The sequence below is a fragment of the Garra rufa genome, unplaced genomic scaffold (assembly GCF_049309525.1).
Source record: "Garra rufa unplaced genomic scaffold, GarRuf1.0 hap1_unplaced_024, whole genome shotgun sequence".
Lineage (NCBI taxonomy): Eukaryota > Metazoa > Chordata > Actinopteri > Cypriniformes > Cyprinidae > Garra > Garra rufa.
Genome location: NW_027394299.1, coordinates 170791 through 186354, shown reverse-complemented (window position 1 = coordinate 186354; position 15564 = coordinate 170791). Strand labels below are relative to the sequence as shown.

Sequence of the window (15564 nt, the reverse complement as noted above, 5' to 3'; positions counted from 1 at the left end):
GATGATTGACACTCGAGCCCTCCCCCTGCGCCCATTGGAAAGCACTGAGAAGATTCGAGAGATTTCTGGAGCGTCCGCGTTCTCGAACACTCCCGTCACGACGTATATAAGCGCCACTAGCGTAAGGCACGCGCTAGGTTTCGGATCTCCCAAAGCTCACTGACAGCTGAGGAGAGGAGTCACACAAGCTTTACGGAGAATCGCTAAATCTAATTCACTCTAATAAACCATTCAAGGTAAGGATATAGAATTAGAATAACATCCCAATTCGTCTTTATTTGACTTATTTGGTCAAATTAACGCGAGTGCTGTGAGAATATTCGACGTTTATTCGCGCCTCTTTCATTCGTAAACATTGTTTTGACAGTTGAGATGCTGCTGCACATTTACACGGCGATTTTTATATCGTATCTTAACAAATACGAAATACATTTGAACTTCAAACGTGTTTATACCTCACTAGGTTGTTGTTATTATATTCTGCATGAAGTGCTAACGTTAACGTACTTAGATGATGCGGTGAATAAGTCCTCAGACCATCTGGAGTTGATCAGTTTTACCTCAGAGGATTTTCATCAGATTAAACGAGGCTGATAGAAGATACACGATGGATAAATGTGCTTTCGAGGAAGTGGATGTCATTTTTATACATGCATGCTCATGTTAATATGTGCGTTTTAAATATCTGATTATTGTACATGCATACATTCAGACGACGTTGTTGTTATTAAAGTAAGTTATGAAGTTTAAAAGAATGCACGAAGTGAATTAGTTGCATTATAGTGTCTCATATACATATATATCATAAATGCTTGCACAGTGAGAACTCTATCACAGAAGTGATGTGCTCCATATTAATGCACGTTGAGTTTGGTAGGTTCTAGAAGCTCGTGATGACTCTCTATAACCAACAGGAGGCGCTCGAGTTCGTACAAGCTGTTCCCAAATCAAGAGAAATCCCTTCAGCTTTGTGCGGGAGTCAAATATATTAATAGAATTATTGCAAAAGCTTGCTATGAGTCCTCTAATGTTTTAGGAAGGTTATGCATATTGAATACTAATGCATTATGGATAATAACTCAATGTAATAGCAGACTTGACAAATCTCAAATATAGTGCATATGTTATAATATATATATTTTTTGTTTGTTTGTGGTGCACAGATGCCGGAGGCACATGACCAGCCGATGGAGGAGGAAGCAGAGACCTTCGCCTTCCAGGCTGAGATTGCTCAGCTGATGTCTCTGATCATCAACACCTTTTATTCCAATAAAGAGATCTTCCTCAGGGAGCTCATCTCCAACTCTTCAGATGTATGTAACTGTGTAATCAAAGACTGAGTGATAGTACAGCGAGTATTAGTAATATAGTAATAACAATAGCAACTTTTAAGTGTGCATAAAAGTGTTTGAAAATTTGAAATAACACTTCCAAAAATTTTATTTGCTGTTAAACTTTTTTTAAACAACCTAATTTCTAAGTTATTCATAATTACAAAAAATAAATAATTTAAAATAATGTAAGATTTTATGTAGGCGCAAACATTGCTTCAGAGAAAAAGTGTTTGCATATTTTTCTGACGCAATTTTTACTTCATAGTTACATTGTGATTGATTGTTATTAATATTAATGACTGTTTAGTTAAAAAATAAGTATTTAAAAAAAGTAATAATAATAAAACTATAAATCATTTTTTAAACAATCATATTTATTATTTAGAATAAGTACATTTTGCTTCAGTAAATGTGTTTACATTTAAGCAGTTTTACTTGCTGAAAAAATTACTTTGGCTTCATGCTATTTTTTTTTTTTTAGATTATTGTTATTTTTATTGACTGATGAATCAATAATACAAAACAAAGAAACACTTTGCAAGCAATTTAACAGAAGGTGTTTTTAATGAAAAAATTAAGCAATATAACAGAGTTTCAAATTAATAATTATAATTATATTTTTTTTAAACAATTGCATTTATCCTTCAGGATTTTTTTATTAGGTACAAGTGCATTATTTTTATTGATTGTTGTATCAGTAATAAAGAAGCATATTGCAAGCAATTTAACAGAAGGTGTTTTTTAAAAATACTAATACAAATGAATTTATAATTAATATAAATCCTATTGAAAAATAGCATGTAGGTTTCATGTATTTTTCAAGTAAATGTTACTTTAGAAAAAAATGTTAACATAATAATAATTGAAGGATATGTGCCTTTTTTTGAAAAGTGATTATTACAATTACATACTGTTTAGGCAGAACTATTTTTTATTTCATTTTTAGTTAGTAATAAATTAATACAAAAATGAGCATGCTTTTTTAATTGATGCAAATTAATTACAATGTATATAATTATAATATTTAAACAATTGCATTTATCCTTCAGGTATTTTTTTTTATTAAGTAAACATTGCTTTAGTGAACGTATTTACGTTTAAGCAGTTTTACTTTCTGAAAAAAAACACACACAAAAAAAAAAAGATTATTAAATTGCAAGCAATTTAACGGGTGTTTTAAAAAATACTCATACAAATTAATTTATAATAAATTTAAATCATATTATATTAAAAGTATTTTTCAAATAAACAATACTTCAGAAAAATGTTTACATAAAAATAATTGAAGGCTATGTGGCATTTTTTTAGACAATAATAAAATAAAAAAGCCATATAACAGTGCTTTTTAAACTTCTAATACAAATTAAAAATTATAATTAAGTCATAAGTGTATCTTAAAAGGTTATTTCGTTAAGTAAACATTACTTCAGTAACAACGTTTTGTTTTTAAAAGTAGCTTTCAAGTAAACCTTGCTTCAGTAAATCATGTAAGCAGTCAGTAATGTAATTAATAAAAGATGCATTACATTTTTTACCTTCATGTCTTAAGGCTGCTCAAATTATCTAATGAAACGGTATAAAATAAATGAAGTATTCCTTCTGTTATCCATCAGGCTTTGGACAAAATCCGCTATGAGAGTCTCACAGACCCGAGCAAGCTGGACTCAGGGAAAGACCTCAAAATCGAAATCATTCCCAACAAACAAGAGCGCACACTGACCATCATCGACAGCGGCATCGGCATGACCAAAGCCGACCTCATCAACAACCTGGGCACCATCGCCAAATCCGGCACAAAGGCTTTCATGGAGGCCCTGCAGGCCGGAGCGGACATTTCTATGATCGGCCAGTTCGGGGTGGGTTTCTATTCCGCCTACCTGGTGGCCGAGAAAGTCACGGTGATCACCAAACACAACGATGACGAGCAGTACGCCTGGGAGTCGTCTGCGGGCGGATCGTTCACCGTTAAAGTGGACAGCTGTAAGTGACGTTTCATTTTCGTTGAAATACTGTATGCCAGCTGCAACTGAAGGTAAACGGAGATGATGCTTGTTTCTATAGCCGAGCCGATGGGTCGTGGAACAAAAGTGATCCTGCATTTGAAGGAGGATCAGACAGAGTACATCGAAGAGCGACGAATCAAAGAGATCGTGAAGAAGCACTCGCAGTTCATCGGCTACCCCATCACACTCTTTGTAAGTCACTAAAAACATAAATGTAAAAAAAGCATTCCCACACTTTTTTGGTCATCCAAACCACTTTAACCTAAAACTTGTCCCTCTGAGATTAAGTTATTATTTTCAGTAATTTAGCAAGACATTTGCATGTTTACACTATGTATGTTGATTGATGACATGCAGCTAAACAAATATTTATTTTTAAATATTTCTTGAATATACTAATTAAATATTTCTAATAAATATATTTATTTTTACTTATTAAATATAAAAAATATTAAATGAAATATAATTCAAAAAGTATTTTTTTTTACATTGTCAGTAATGTTTTTGCGTCTCAGATGTTGTTTAATGACATGCAGCTAAACAAATATTTATTTTTAAATATTTCTTGAATATACTAATTAAATATGTCTAATAAATATTTATTTTTAGTCATTAAATATAAAAAATAAATGAAATGTAATTAAAAAAATATTTTTTTATTAACATTAATGTCAGTAATGTTTATGCTTCTCGGATGTTGTTTCATGACATGCAGCTAAACAAATGAAATATTTCTTAAATACTCAATTATTTTCTTTTATATATAAAATATACAAAAATATACTCAATAAATTAAAATTAAATTGAAAAGAAATATTTCAGTAATTTAGCCATATTAATTGTTTTTCTGATGTTGACTAATGACATTCATTGAATTAATTTCTTAAATTGAATTTTTTTTATACTACTTGAATATTTAATTTAAGTATTTCTTAAATATACTAATTAAATATTTTTTTAATAATTTTTAAAACTTATTAAATAGGAAAAATGTCAAAATATAATAAACATTTCAATTTAATAACAAATTCATGTTTACACTTCTCCGATGTTGATTAATGACATGCAGCTAAACAAATTAAATATATTTCTTAAACACACTTTTATAAAACATTATATTAAATATATAAATAAAATTTTTATAATTGAAAATGTGTAGTTAATATAGATTAAGTTTAAATTAAAGCTCATATATCAATCATTTAACTACACATTTTTGTTTAACAATGTTTAAACAAATTAAATATTAATTTTTTTAATATTTCTTAAATTCACAAATAATTTTTTTCTATATATATCTTTGTGTTTTTTTTTACTTTATTTTTTTATATTTTAATGTACTAATTAAATATTTCTAATATCTTTCAAGTTTTTTACTTTTATTTTAAAAAGAAAATATTACATATTTTAAGAGTTTAAAATGTTATTAAATATAAAAAAATTAATTTGTATAATTTAATAAATTAAGTTCTTTGATGTTGGTTAAAGGACCCATGACATGCAGCTAAACAACTTAATTATTTTTTAATGTTTCTTAAATACACTAATTGTAAAAAAACAAAACATTTTTATTTTTTATATATATATATATATATATATATATATATATATATATATACAAAATACAAAAAAATTATAGTTAATTAAAATTAAATTGAGAATAAATATTTAAAGAATTTAGCAACACATTCATGTTTACATTTGTTTGATGTTAATTAATGACACAGTGAATTAAATATATATTTCAATATACTAATTAAATATTTCTAATATCTTTTTTTAATTTAAAAAGAAAATATTAAATATTTTAGGAATTTAAAAATGTGTGTAATTAAAAATGTATAGTTGTTAAATTATCTTTAAGGGTAATATTTCAGTAATTTAACAACATATTCACTTGTTTACGCTTCTTTGACACCAGCTAAAGCTCACAACATGCATCTATCCTCGCAAACATTCACTAAGAATCTTGACACACATTTGTGTAGATTTATGAGTGTAGAATTATATCCAAACACACATTTAAATGGACTAACTTAACTCTAGATGGCACATTGCCTAAAGACACTAGTTCAGTAGAATGTTTAAAGCTTTAAAGTCTTTATAAAATTAAAAAAACGTTTATAAATAAGGAAAACCACTTGTTTTATCTTCAGATTAGTTATTTAAGCAGTCCATTTCTAATGATCAAATCTTCTTGTCGGTTTCAGGTGGAGAAGGAGCGGGACAAGGAGGTGAGCGACGACGAGGCAGAGGAGGAGAAGGAAAAGGAGAAAGAAGAAGAAGAGGAGGGCGACAAGGACGAGGACAAGCCCGAGATCGAAGACGTGGGATCAGATGACGAGGACCACGATGACAAGAGCTGCGACAAGAAGAAGAAAAAGAAGAAGATCAAGGAGAAGTACATCGACCAGGAGGAGCTCAACAAGACCAAACCTCTGTGGACCCGCAACCCAGACGATATCACCAACGAGGAGTACGGCGAGTTCTACAAGAGCCTGACCAACGACTGGGAGGACCACCTGGCCGTCAAGGTGACTTTTATTATATGTGCAGAAACAGAACAACACTTAAAGGAAAAGTTCACTTTCAGAACAAAAATGTACAGATCATTTCTTAACCATATTTTATTTTATATTTTTCGTATTTAAGTAAAAAAAAAAAAAAAGTGTACAACAGTGATGCGCGGGTCAGTGTAAAAACAACCCGAACCCGACCGACGTTTTCAACTAACCCACCCGCAACTCGGACCACAAAAAACAAACAAACAAGTAAATATATACCCGACCCGCTTCCTGACCCGCATGTTTAATATTTGTGACTGACAGATGTGTGGAGATGCGTTCACTGTCAAACATCATTCGGCATTAATTAGGTAATTTTGTCAAAAGACATGTTCTTGATTACAAGAAAAATACAGATTGTTCTTGTTGTGATTTATTTAGTCTTTCCTTTATACAGATTTAAATAGTTTCGTTTTCGAAGTGCTCTAAATTATGTCAGTGATTCTCCGATGTTAATGATGATCAAGAATTATTTGTGACCCTGGACCACAAAACCAGTCATAAGGTTCAATTTTACAAAACTGAGATATATACATCACATGACAGCTCAATAAATAAGCTTTTTATTGATGTATGGTTTGTTAGGATAGGACAATATTTGGCCGAGATACATCTATTTGAAATCTGGAATCTGAGGGTGCAAAAAAATCAAAATACTGAGAAAATCACCTTTAAAGTTGTCCAAATTAAGTTCTTAACAATGCATATTACTAATCAAAAATTACATTTTGATATATTTATAGTAGGAATTTTACAAAAAATCTTCATGGAACATGATCTTTACTTATTTCCTAATGATTTTTGGCATAAAAGAAAAATCAACAATTTTGACCCATGCAATGTATTTTTGACTATTGCTACAAATATACCCCAGCGACTTAAGACTGGTTTTGTGGTCCAGGGTCACATTTTATTTCCATCTACAGTGTAATAAAAGTTAAGAAAAAGATTAGCCTATAGCCCTAAATATATAGAGACTACAAGCTTATTAATTTTTTCTGAACTTTTAACTTCTTCTAAAAATGATCAAGAATATTAAATGAACTTAATAGGCTAGGTTAACGAATTTTCTTATACAAACATAACGAATGCACTTCAAAACGAAGTTTTCATATATAAATTCAGGAATCACGAATATGACAAAAAAATATTATTTTATATTTGTATAGCTATAATAGTTGTATCAAACGAATAAGGAAATTAGAGTGCTTTGAATTTATTAAGTAATGTTTCATTTTGTTCTGGAAATGTAAAGAAAAAATACAGTTTTTACTTGGAATTCGTTTTTAATCCCTGGTATTAAACAAGCATATACATGAGATCATTTATATATTATTGCTTGAATAAACGTTTACAAACAGTGCTAGAAATTGTATAATTAAGGAAGTTAAACAGACCTAGGCATCTGAAGAGACATAGAGTGAAATGTGTCTAAAAATTCCAAAAAGAAAGTGAAGCATTGGACATAATTAAAATTTTCGAGACATTTATTAGGAATGCCATTTTCTTAACAATTAAGATGCTGCATGTGTTTATCCAGTCTAATCGAAGTGTGTGTCTTTCCCCCGACTTTCCCAACAAAAATCCCACCCCCTCTCAGAAAATACATAAAGCTGACATTACTGAGCTATATGCGTTTAAAAGTAGCCTTTTAAAATGGTACAATGGCATTGCTCAGTTCAACGTGTTGGGAAATCGGGCATTTATTCAACAGTTAATAAAGCTCAACATTCAAAAGGTAAATATTATTCAGCCAATAAAGTGTAGGTCTATGTATTTCATAGAAAATTGTGTCTAGTTCTATATAAATTACAAAGGTTTAATTGGCACCTTTATTTCAAACGACCCGACCGACCGCGACCCGAATATCATTAAAAATATTTTTGGATGACTCGTAACCGCGGGCAACCGCTCATTTCGGATCAACCCACGCATCACTGGTGTACACTAACAGTCAAAAGTTTTTGAACATTACGATATTCAGTGTTTTTTTAAAGAAGTCTCTTCTGCTCACCAAGCCAGCAAGTATACTGCTTTTGCGCTCCAAGCTTTTGAATGGTGTAGTGTATAATGTTACAAAATCTTTTTATTTCAGATAAATGCTGATCATTGGATCTTTCTATTCATTAAAGAAATTCATCTTGAAATTACATATTGATAATAATAATAATACATGTTGGTTGAGCAGCAAATCAGCATTTTAGAATGATTTCTGAAGTATCATGTGACACTGAAGACTGGAATAAATTATTAAATGAATTAATCTTCACCGAACTCACTGAGGACAAAGAACACTACAAGAAATTCTATGAGCAGTTCTCTTAGAACATCAAGGTGAAAATTCACTCTCAAATATCTAATAAACACAGACATAAGCTTTTTCATAATTATGAAATGTTTCATCTATAGAGTCATTATTCAGTTTCATTTGTTCTTAATTCTGTTTTTTTTTTTAAAGTACTGCACTGATGTGTTCTTAAAACGTTATTTAAAAAATGTACTTTACAATTTAAACGTATATTTAAATATAGCCCTAAAATATTCAACTTCAGTTTAAAAATTGAAAATATAATTGCAAATACTAACTAAAAAAATTAAGTATTAAGTATTAAATATTAAGTATTTTAAAACCTTTTGCTAAACATAAAAAAATGTTTACAAGACATTAGTATTATTCAGCTCAATTAATTATCAAAGTATAATCTTAGATTTTATTATTATTATTTTTTTAATGTATTATTATTATTATTTTAATTATTTATGTCTAATTCTAATTTATTTATAATTCTTTATTTTATGTATTGTCATTATTTATTAATTTTTAACGCTGTCCCTTAAATGTAGATTTTCATGTTTATTTATTCTTACATACAATTTTATTTACTTTTTTTAACACTGTTCTTTGAATTTTAATTTTGTTTAAAATCTCAATGAATACTGTGATAAACCATTATACATGTGGAGTATTATTCAGAAAATATTTAGTTTGTATTAAATTACCTTTCTCCCCACTCAAAATAATTATTATTTTAATTTATTTGTTTTATGCATTATTATTAATGTTTAATTTAACACTGTGCCCTTAAATGTACATTTTCATGTTTATTTAAAAAATAAATTACATTTTAATATATATTCAAATAGAAAACAGTTATTTAAAATAGTAAAAATATTTTATTTTGTTATATTTATGTGCATTTTCTAAACCCATTCAATCAGACAAAAAAAAATTCAATTATATTAAACATGCAATATTTTTATTTCCTAAATAACTAACACCATGCAACATAAGCATAACATGCTATTGATCTAAATGCATTTTATTGCACCATTGCATATACTATTTAAAAAAACACTAAGCATTGCACATCGCAGTAAGCAGTACGCTAGTATTCTGTTCCAAACATGCACATTTCCTATTGCCAGAATTGCACTCACTCACTGTGTTTTTATTTCCTCACAGCACTTTTCTGTGGAGGGTCAGCTGGAGTTCCGCGCGCTGCTGTTTGTGCCTCGCAGAGCTCCGTTCGATCTTTTTGAGAACAAGAAGAAGAAGAATAACATCAAGCTGTACGTGCGCAGAGTGTTCATCATGGACAACTGTGACGAGCTCATCCCAGAGTACCTTAGTAAGCATCTCAATCCAACATAATCCTATCCATATAATGCAAATGCCAGCCACATTTCTAAGTATTGTTGGATAACCTTAAGACTCAGAGCTAAATATTTTGTCCTGTTTCTTTAATATGATCTTTCTTTTCTTCATCAGACTTCATTAAGGGTGTTGTGGACTCTGAGGATCTGCCGCTCAACATCTCCAGAGAGATGCTTCAGCAGAGCAAGATCCTGAAAGTCATCCGCAAGAACCTGGTCAAGAAGTGCCTGGAGCTCTTCACCGAACTCTCGGAGGACAAAGACAACTACAAGAAATACTACGAGCAGTTCTCTAAGAACATCAAGGTGAAAATTCACACTCAAATATCTAATAAACACACACATAAAACTTTGCAGTGCTTCAAGTCAAGGCTATAGATATTTCTACAGTGCTTTATGCAATAGAGATTAATTCAAAACAGCTTCACAGAGATAAACAGAACAACAACAGCATTATTGATGCAAAATTAACCACTTATTAAAACTATATTTCATCTGTGGAGTCATTCAGTTTAATTTGTTCTTAATGTTTTTTTTTTTTTATTAAAACAGCATTGTGATTAAATACTGCATTGATGTGTTCGTAAAATTGTATTTGACAAATGTACTTTACAACTTAAATGTATATGTAAATAGTCCTAAAATATTGTTTTACTCATTAACTTGAAAATAAAAAATACTACGTTTAATTGCAGATACTAACTAAAAAATATTTTAAAAATTAAAAAAAATATTTAAATTTATATAAAAAAAATCTGAAATGTTTTAAAACATTTTATGCATTAATGACAATAGTATTATTCAGTTCAATGAATGACCAAAGTTCTTAATCTTAGATTTTATTTATTATTTACTTATTATTTTTGTTTTATTATTATTATTTTTTTATAACTATAATTTATTTATTTTATTATATAATATTATACAATATTATCATTGTCTCTTAAATGCAAATTTTCATATTTAGTTTAATATATTTATTATTATTTATGTCTTTATTTTTATATTAGATTTTATTAATTATATATTTTTAATTATTATTAGTATTTTATTATTTACTTTTAATTTATTAATATTAATTCTTATTTTTGTTTTATTATTGTTATTTTTTTATAACTATAATTTATTTATTTATTTTATTATATAATATTATACAATATTATCATTGTCTCTTAAATGCAAATTTTCATATTTAGTTATTTAGTTAGTTAATATATTTATTATTATTTATGTCTTTATTTTTTATATTAGATTTTATTAATTATATATTTTTAATTATTATTAGTATTTTATTATTTATTTATAACTGTAATATACTTATGTGTTTATTAAATATTCTTATATTTTTTACACTGCATTTTAATCTATCTTAAAACGTTTTTGCAACTTGTTACCAAAATAGCAAAAAATTAAATGTTTTAAAAATGTTTAAAAGACAATAGTATCAATTACCAAAGTTCAATCGTAGTCTTTATTAAATATTTATTATTATTCTTTTTATAATTGTAATTGATTATATATTTATTTATAATTATTTATTTATTATTAATTATTTATTTTTAACACTGTCCCATAAATGTAAATTGTCATGTTTATTTAATCATAGATTTATTTAACACAGTTTAAAGTCCCAATGCATACTGTGAACCGTTATACATGTGAAATATTATTTAGTCCCCCCACTCACTATAGTCTTGTGCTGTTAGCTGTAATTTAATCTATATTATTTTTTTTTAAATATTTAAAAATGTACAAGTTCTCTTTAAGTTGTTAACAAAGTAGCAAAAAAAAAAAAAAAAAAAAAAAAAAATATATATATATATATATATATATATATATATATATATATATATATATATATATATATGTATATGTATATGTATTTTTTTTTTTTTAGAAAACAACAATATCATTATTCAGCTTAATTTATTTCAATTTTTTTCTCATCCGATAGTGTCAGTGCCATCAAAGCAGTAAGTTTACTGAATATACTAATAAAGAACACAAATAAATGAACTATATTTTTCCTAAAAACAGCTGGGCATCCATGAAGACTCTCAGAACAGAAAGAAACTCTCAGAGCTGCTTCGCTACTACACATCCGCCTCTGGAGATGAGATGGTGTCCCTCAAAGATTACGTGACTCGCATGAAGGACACGCAGAAACACATCTACTACATCACCGGTACGGACGAATCGATCTCTCGTTGCATCGGGAATTATTATATTAGTGACTTTAACTAACATTAGTGTCCATCTGCTATAGGTGAGACCAAAGATCAGGTGGCCAACTCTGCTTTTGTGGAGCGCCTGCGTAAAGCCGGTCTGGAGGTGATCTACATGATCGAACCCATCGATGAGTACTGCGTACAGCAGCTGAAGGAGTTCGAGGGCAAGAACTTGGTTTCGGTGACCAAGGAGGGTCTGGAGCTGCCTGAGGATGAGGAGGAGAAGAAGAAGCAGGAGGAGAAGAAGTCCAAGTTTGAGAACCTGTGCAAGATCATGAAGGACATCCTGGAGAAGAAAGTCGAGAAGGTAAAGATCAACTGAAGCAAACAGAATAGTTCTAATGTAATGTTAATTGTTCTAAATTTAAAAGGCAGCTGTGTATAGTTTCATGTTTGAAAACCCAACATTAAAATTCATGTTATATGTAAAATAGTATTTGGAAAATATTTAGTTTCTATTGCATTTACATTCAATTACGTTCACTTACGTTCTCTACTGTTAGCTGTATCATTCATACCAGTTTTCTTTTTGTTTGTTTTAATCTAATTAAAATGTGATTTTATTGGTTTCTTTTTTTTTTATTCTTTATTTATTTTTAAAAAAATGTATACGCTAAAGACTCGATTTACAATGTAAAAATATTACAAATATATAAAAGTATTATTTAGCAAATGTTTAGTTTCTATTACATTTATATTCTATTATTGATTTATTTGTCTCTAATTTGTATTTATTTAAATTTTCAATTTAGTGTCGTTAAAAATCAATATATATGTGTATATATATAATATATATATATGTGTATATGTGTGTGTGTGTGTGTGTGTGTATATTCAGAATATTATTTGAAATTATTTAGTTTCTATTACATTTTAAGTTTTCCCCCAACTCATCTTTATTGTTTAGATCTATTTATTTATTGTCATTTCAGTAATTTTTTTATTATTATTATTAATATTTTAAACAATTTTATTTATTTAGTTTAGTCTTATATTTTAGGTATTTATTTTTAATTTTACAGTGTCCCTAAAATGTAAAATAGGTGGCTTTGTATGTTTTCCTTGTGTAAAGACATAATTTATTCTGTGAAAAACAAAATTAATATTATAAAAACATGCAGAATATTGTTTTAAATTTAGTTTCTATTACATTTACCTGTACTATTAACTTTATTAATTAGAATTTAATTTATCTATTTTTTTTATTATTTCAACAATTTTATTTATTTAGTTTAATCTTCTATTTTAAGTATTTATTTTTAATTTTACACAGTGTCCCTAAGATATAAAATAAGTGGTTATGTATGTTTTCCACGGATAAAAACCCAATTTATAATGTGAAATTTTTTTTTTTTATAAAAACAGGCAAAGTATTATTTTAAATTTAGTTTCTATTACATTTATATTTTTCCTCACTTACTATGGTGTATTATTATTTTTTATTTTAAGCTCATATTTATTTCAATCAAATGTTTACTTATTGTTGTTTGTTTTTAAAAATAAGATTCAGCTAAATATAGAAATTTAAGTATTTACACATTGTCTCTAAAATTAATAATATTATAAATGTCAAATATTATTTAAAAAAAAAAGTTTTTTTTTTTTTTTTTTTTATCTGTTTGGTTTAATCTTTCACACTGTTTTTCTCTTAACTTTTCGTAACTCTGTTCCCCAGTTTGAAACCCCTGAATGAATGATTGCATTGGTGCATCTACACATTAAATTTGATTGCTAACAGACCCATTTATTGCCACACCAGGTGACCGTCTCAAACCGTCTGGTGTCCTCGCCCTGCTGCATCGTCACAAGCACATACGGCTGGACGGCCAACATGGAGAGGATCATGAAGGCCCAGGCCTTGAGGGACAACTCCACCATGGGCTACATGGCAGCCAAGAAGCACCTGGAGATCAACCCGGACCATCCCATCGTCGAGACGCTCCGCCAGAAAGCAGAAGCCGACAAGAACGACAAATCGGTGAAGGATCTGGTGATCCTGCTGTTCGAAACGGCGCTGCTTTCCTCCGGCTTCACGCTGGACGACCCACAGACGCACTCCAACCGCATCTACAGGATGATCAAACTCGGATTAGGTGGGTCAACCAATGGGATTGCAATTGTAAAACAAGCATTTTAACCCCTTAAGAGCAGACACTGCAGGCAAACACAGTTTTTTCATGCACCTATCATGAGGGCTTTTTGGTGTTTCATGAAATTCTTTACAGACTAGTGGAAAGAAAAGATCCAAAAGACACTCTTAAGTGTCTCTTTCATAGCACTTTATCTATTTGTGTCAATAGATTTAAATTACACTGCATATTTTTAAAGGCCAAGAGTTTTTTCTCCTACACTGAGCCATAAATCTCCACTTCAGCAGCACTTACACACATTTTAACTTGACGTTAAAATAATGGTAGGGGAAACACTGTCAGGTTTGCCAAAATCAGTAAAACATTCAAAATATACCAAAGAGATGAATAGCTTTTCTGACCATTTCAGGCATCGACGAGGACGATCTGTCCACAGAAGAGCCCAGCTCGGCTCCTATCGAGGACATGCCGCCGCTGGAGGGAGACGACGACACGTCTCGCATGGAGGAGGTGGACTGAGAACGGCCATCGTGCGGTTCATGTTTGTAGCTCTGTATAAAGATTTACTGTTGAGATTATTGAGTGTTTTTCTTGCACAGTTCCTGTTCATTCCAGTTTTGTTGGTTAAGCTTTCGGAGACCACTGGCCATGCCACATTCCCTTTTTTTGTATTCTTAAGTTGTGTATGCATTTGTTTTGTATTTATTAATTAACATTCCAATGTTAATTTCGAGTATTGAAGGGACTCCCATGTAAATTTCGACACTGATACTGTATTATTAATATGATGGGATTCAGAAATAAATCTTACCATATCAGATCATGTGATGCATGTCTTCATGATGCTCCGATTCTTCTTTCTATTGTTTAAAGATGCCAAGTATGCATCTGAATCAGTTGTGAACGAGTGGTTTATGAGTTTAAAAGCAATATTTAAAAAAAAAAAAGAATAGATTTAAGATTGAATGCTTTTTTTTAGGACCTTGACCATTTTTGGGTTCGGACATTATTCTCCTAAAAATATGACTGATACAGCAAATGAAAACATCCTGTCTCGACGTTAAAGTTAAAATGATATATTCTTATACTAACATATTTTTAAATAGTAATAATGTTTATTCATCCATCTTAAACATGAAAACGGTTTAAAAATATACAGCCAACTTATTTTAAACTTGCAAAAAAAAAAAAAAAAAAACGTTTAAAAAATGTTAATGTAACAAATGTGTTTAAAAAATTAAAAAACCTTATTTCAAAATGTTGGCAAAAAAAAGCATATATTTTAATTATTTATAAATTTAAAATGAAAAAAAATTATTAATTTTAAAAACTAAATTAAAAACACGCTGCAAAAATGTGCAAACTTGAAATTTTTTTTTTCTAATTTTAAAATAAAAATATACATTTAAAAATATAAATTATACATTTTAAAAACACACATTACATAAATTTGCAAACTTGAAAACATCTTAGTATACAATGATCAGGGTTTGTACAAGGTGCTTAGAGTGCTTGAAGTACTTTTTTTGTTTGTTTGTTTGTTTTTTAATTTAAAACCCTTGAAAATAGCAATATTCCTGAAGAGGTACCATGAAAAGTGCTGTGAACACCTGTAAGTGTTTACTTTTTTTAATAAGCACAAATGTGACCCTGGAGCACAAAACCAGTCTTAAGTCGCTGGGGTATATTTG

At 29.1% G+C, this 15564-nt stretch overlaps 1 protein-coding gene across 1 annotated transcript; it reads left to right on the top strand.

Annotated features, from left to right (window-relative positions):
- Positions 1 to 101: 101 nt before the first annotated feature.
- Positions 102 to 14693, top strand: LOC141315363 (heat shock protein HSP 90-alpha). The gene is made up of 11 exons (XM_073832696.1): positions 102 to 236; positions 1164 to 1313; positions 2948 to 3314; positions 3396 to 3529; positions 5548 to 5871; positions 9365 to 9530; positions 9671 to 9861; positions 11593 to 11740; positions 11822 to 12090; positions 13543 to 13876; positions 14283 to 14693. Exons 2-11 carry the CDS (start codon positions 1164 to 1166, stop codon positions 14390 to 14392), a joined length of 2193 nt encoding a protein of 730 aa, XP_073688797.1. The 5' UTR covers positions 102 to 236; the 3' UTR covers positions 14393 to 14693.
- Positions 14694 to 15564: the final 871 nt, after the last annotated feature.

Coding starts and splice junctions, on each gene's coding strand:
- LOC141315363 (XM_073832696.1), top strand. CDS start 1,164: ATGCCGGAGGCACATGACCAGCCGATGGAGGAGGAAGCAGAGACCTTC. Junction 3,315..3,395: donor CACCGTTAAAGTGGACAGCT/GTAAGTGACGTT, acceptor TTGTTTCTATAG/CCGAGCCGATGGGTCGTGGA. Junction 11,741..11,821: donor ACACATCTACTACATCACCG/GTACGGACGAAT, acceptor CATCTGCTATAG/GTGAGACCAAAGATCAGGTG.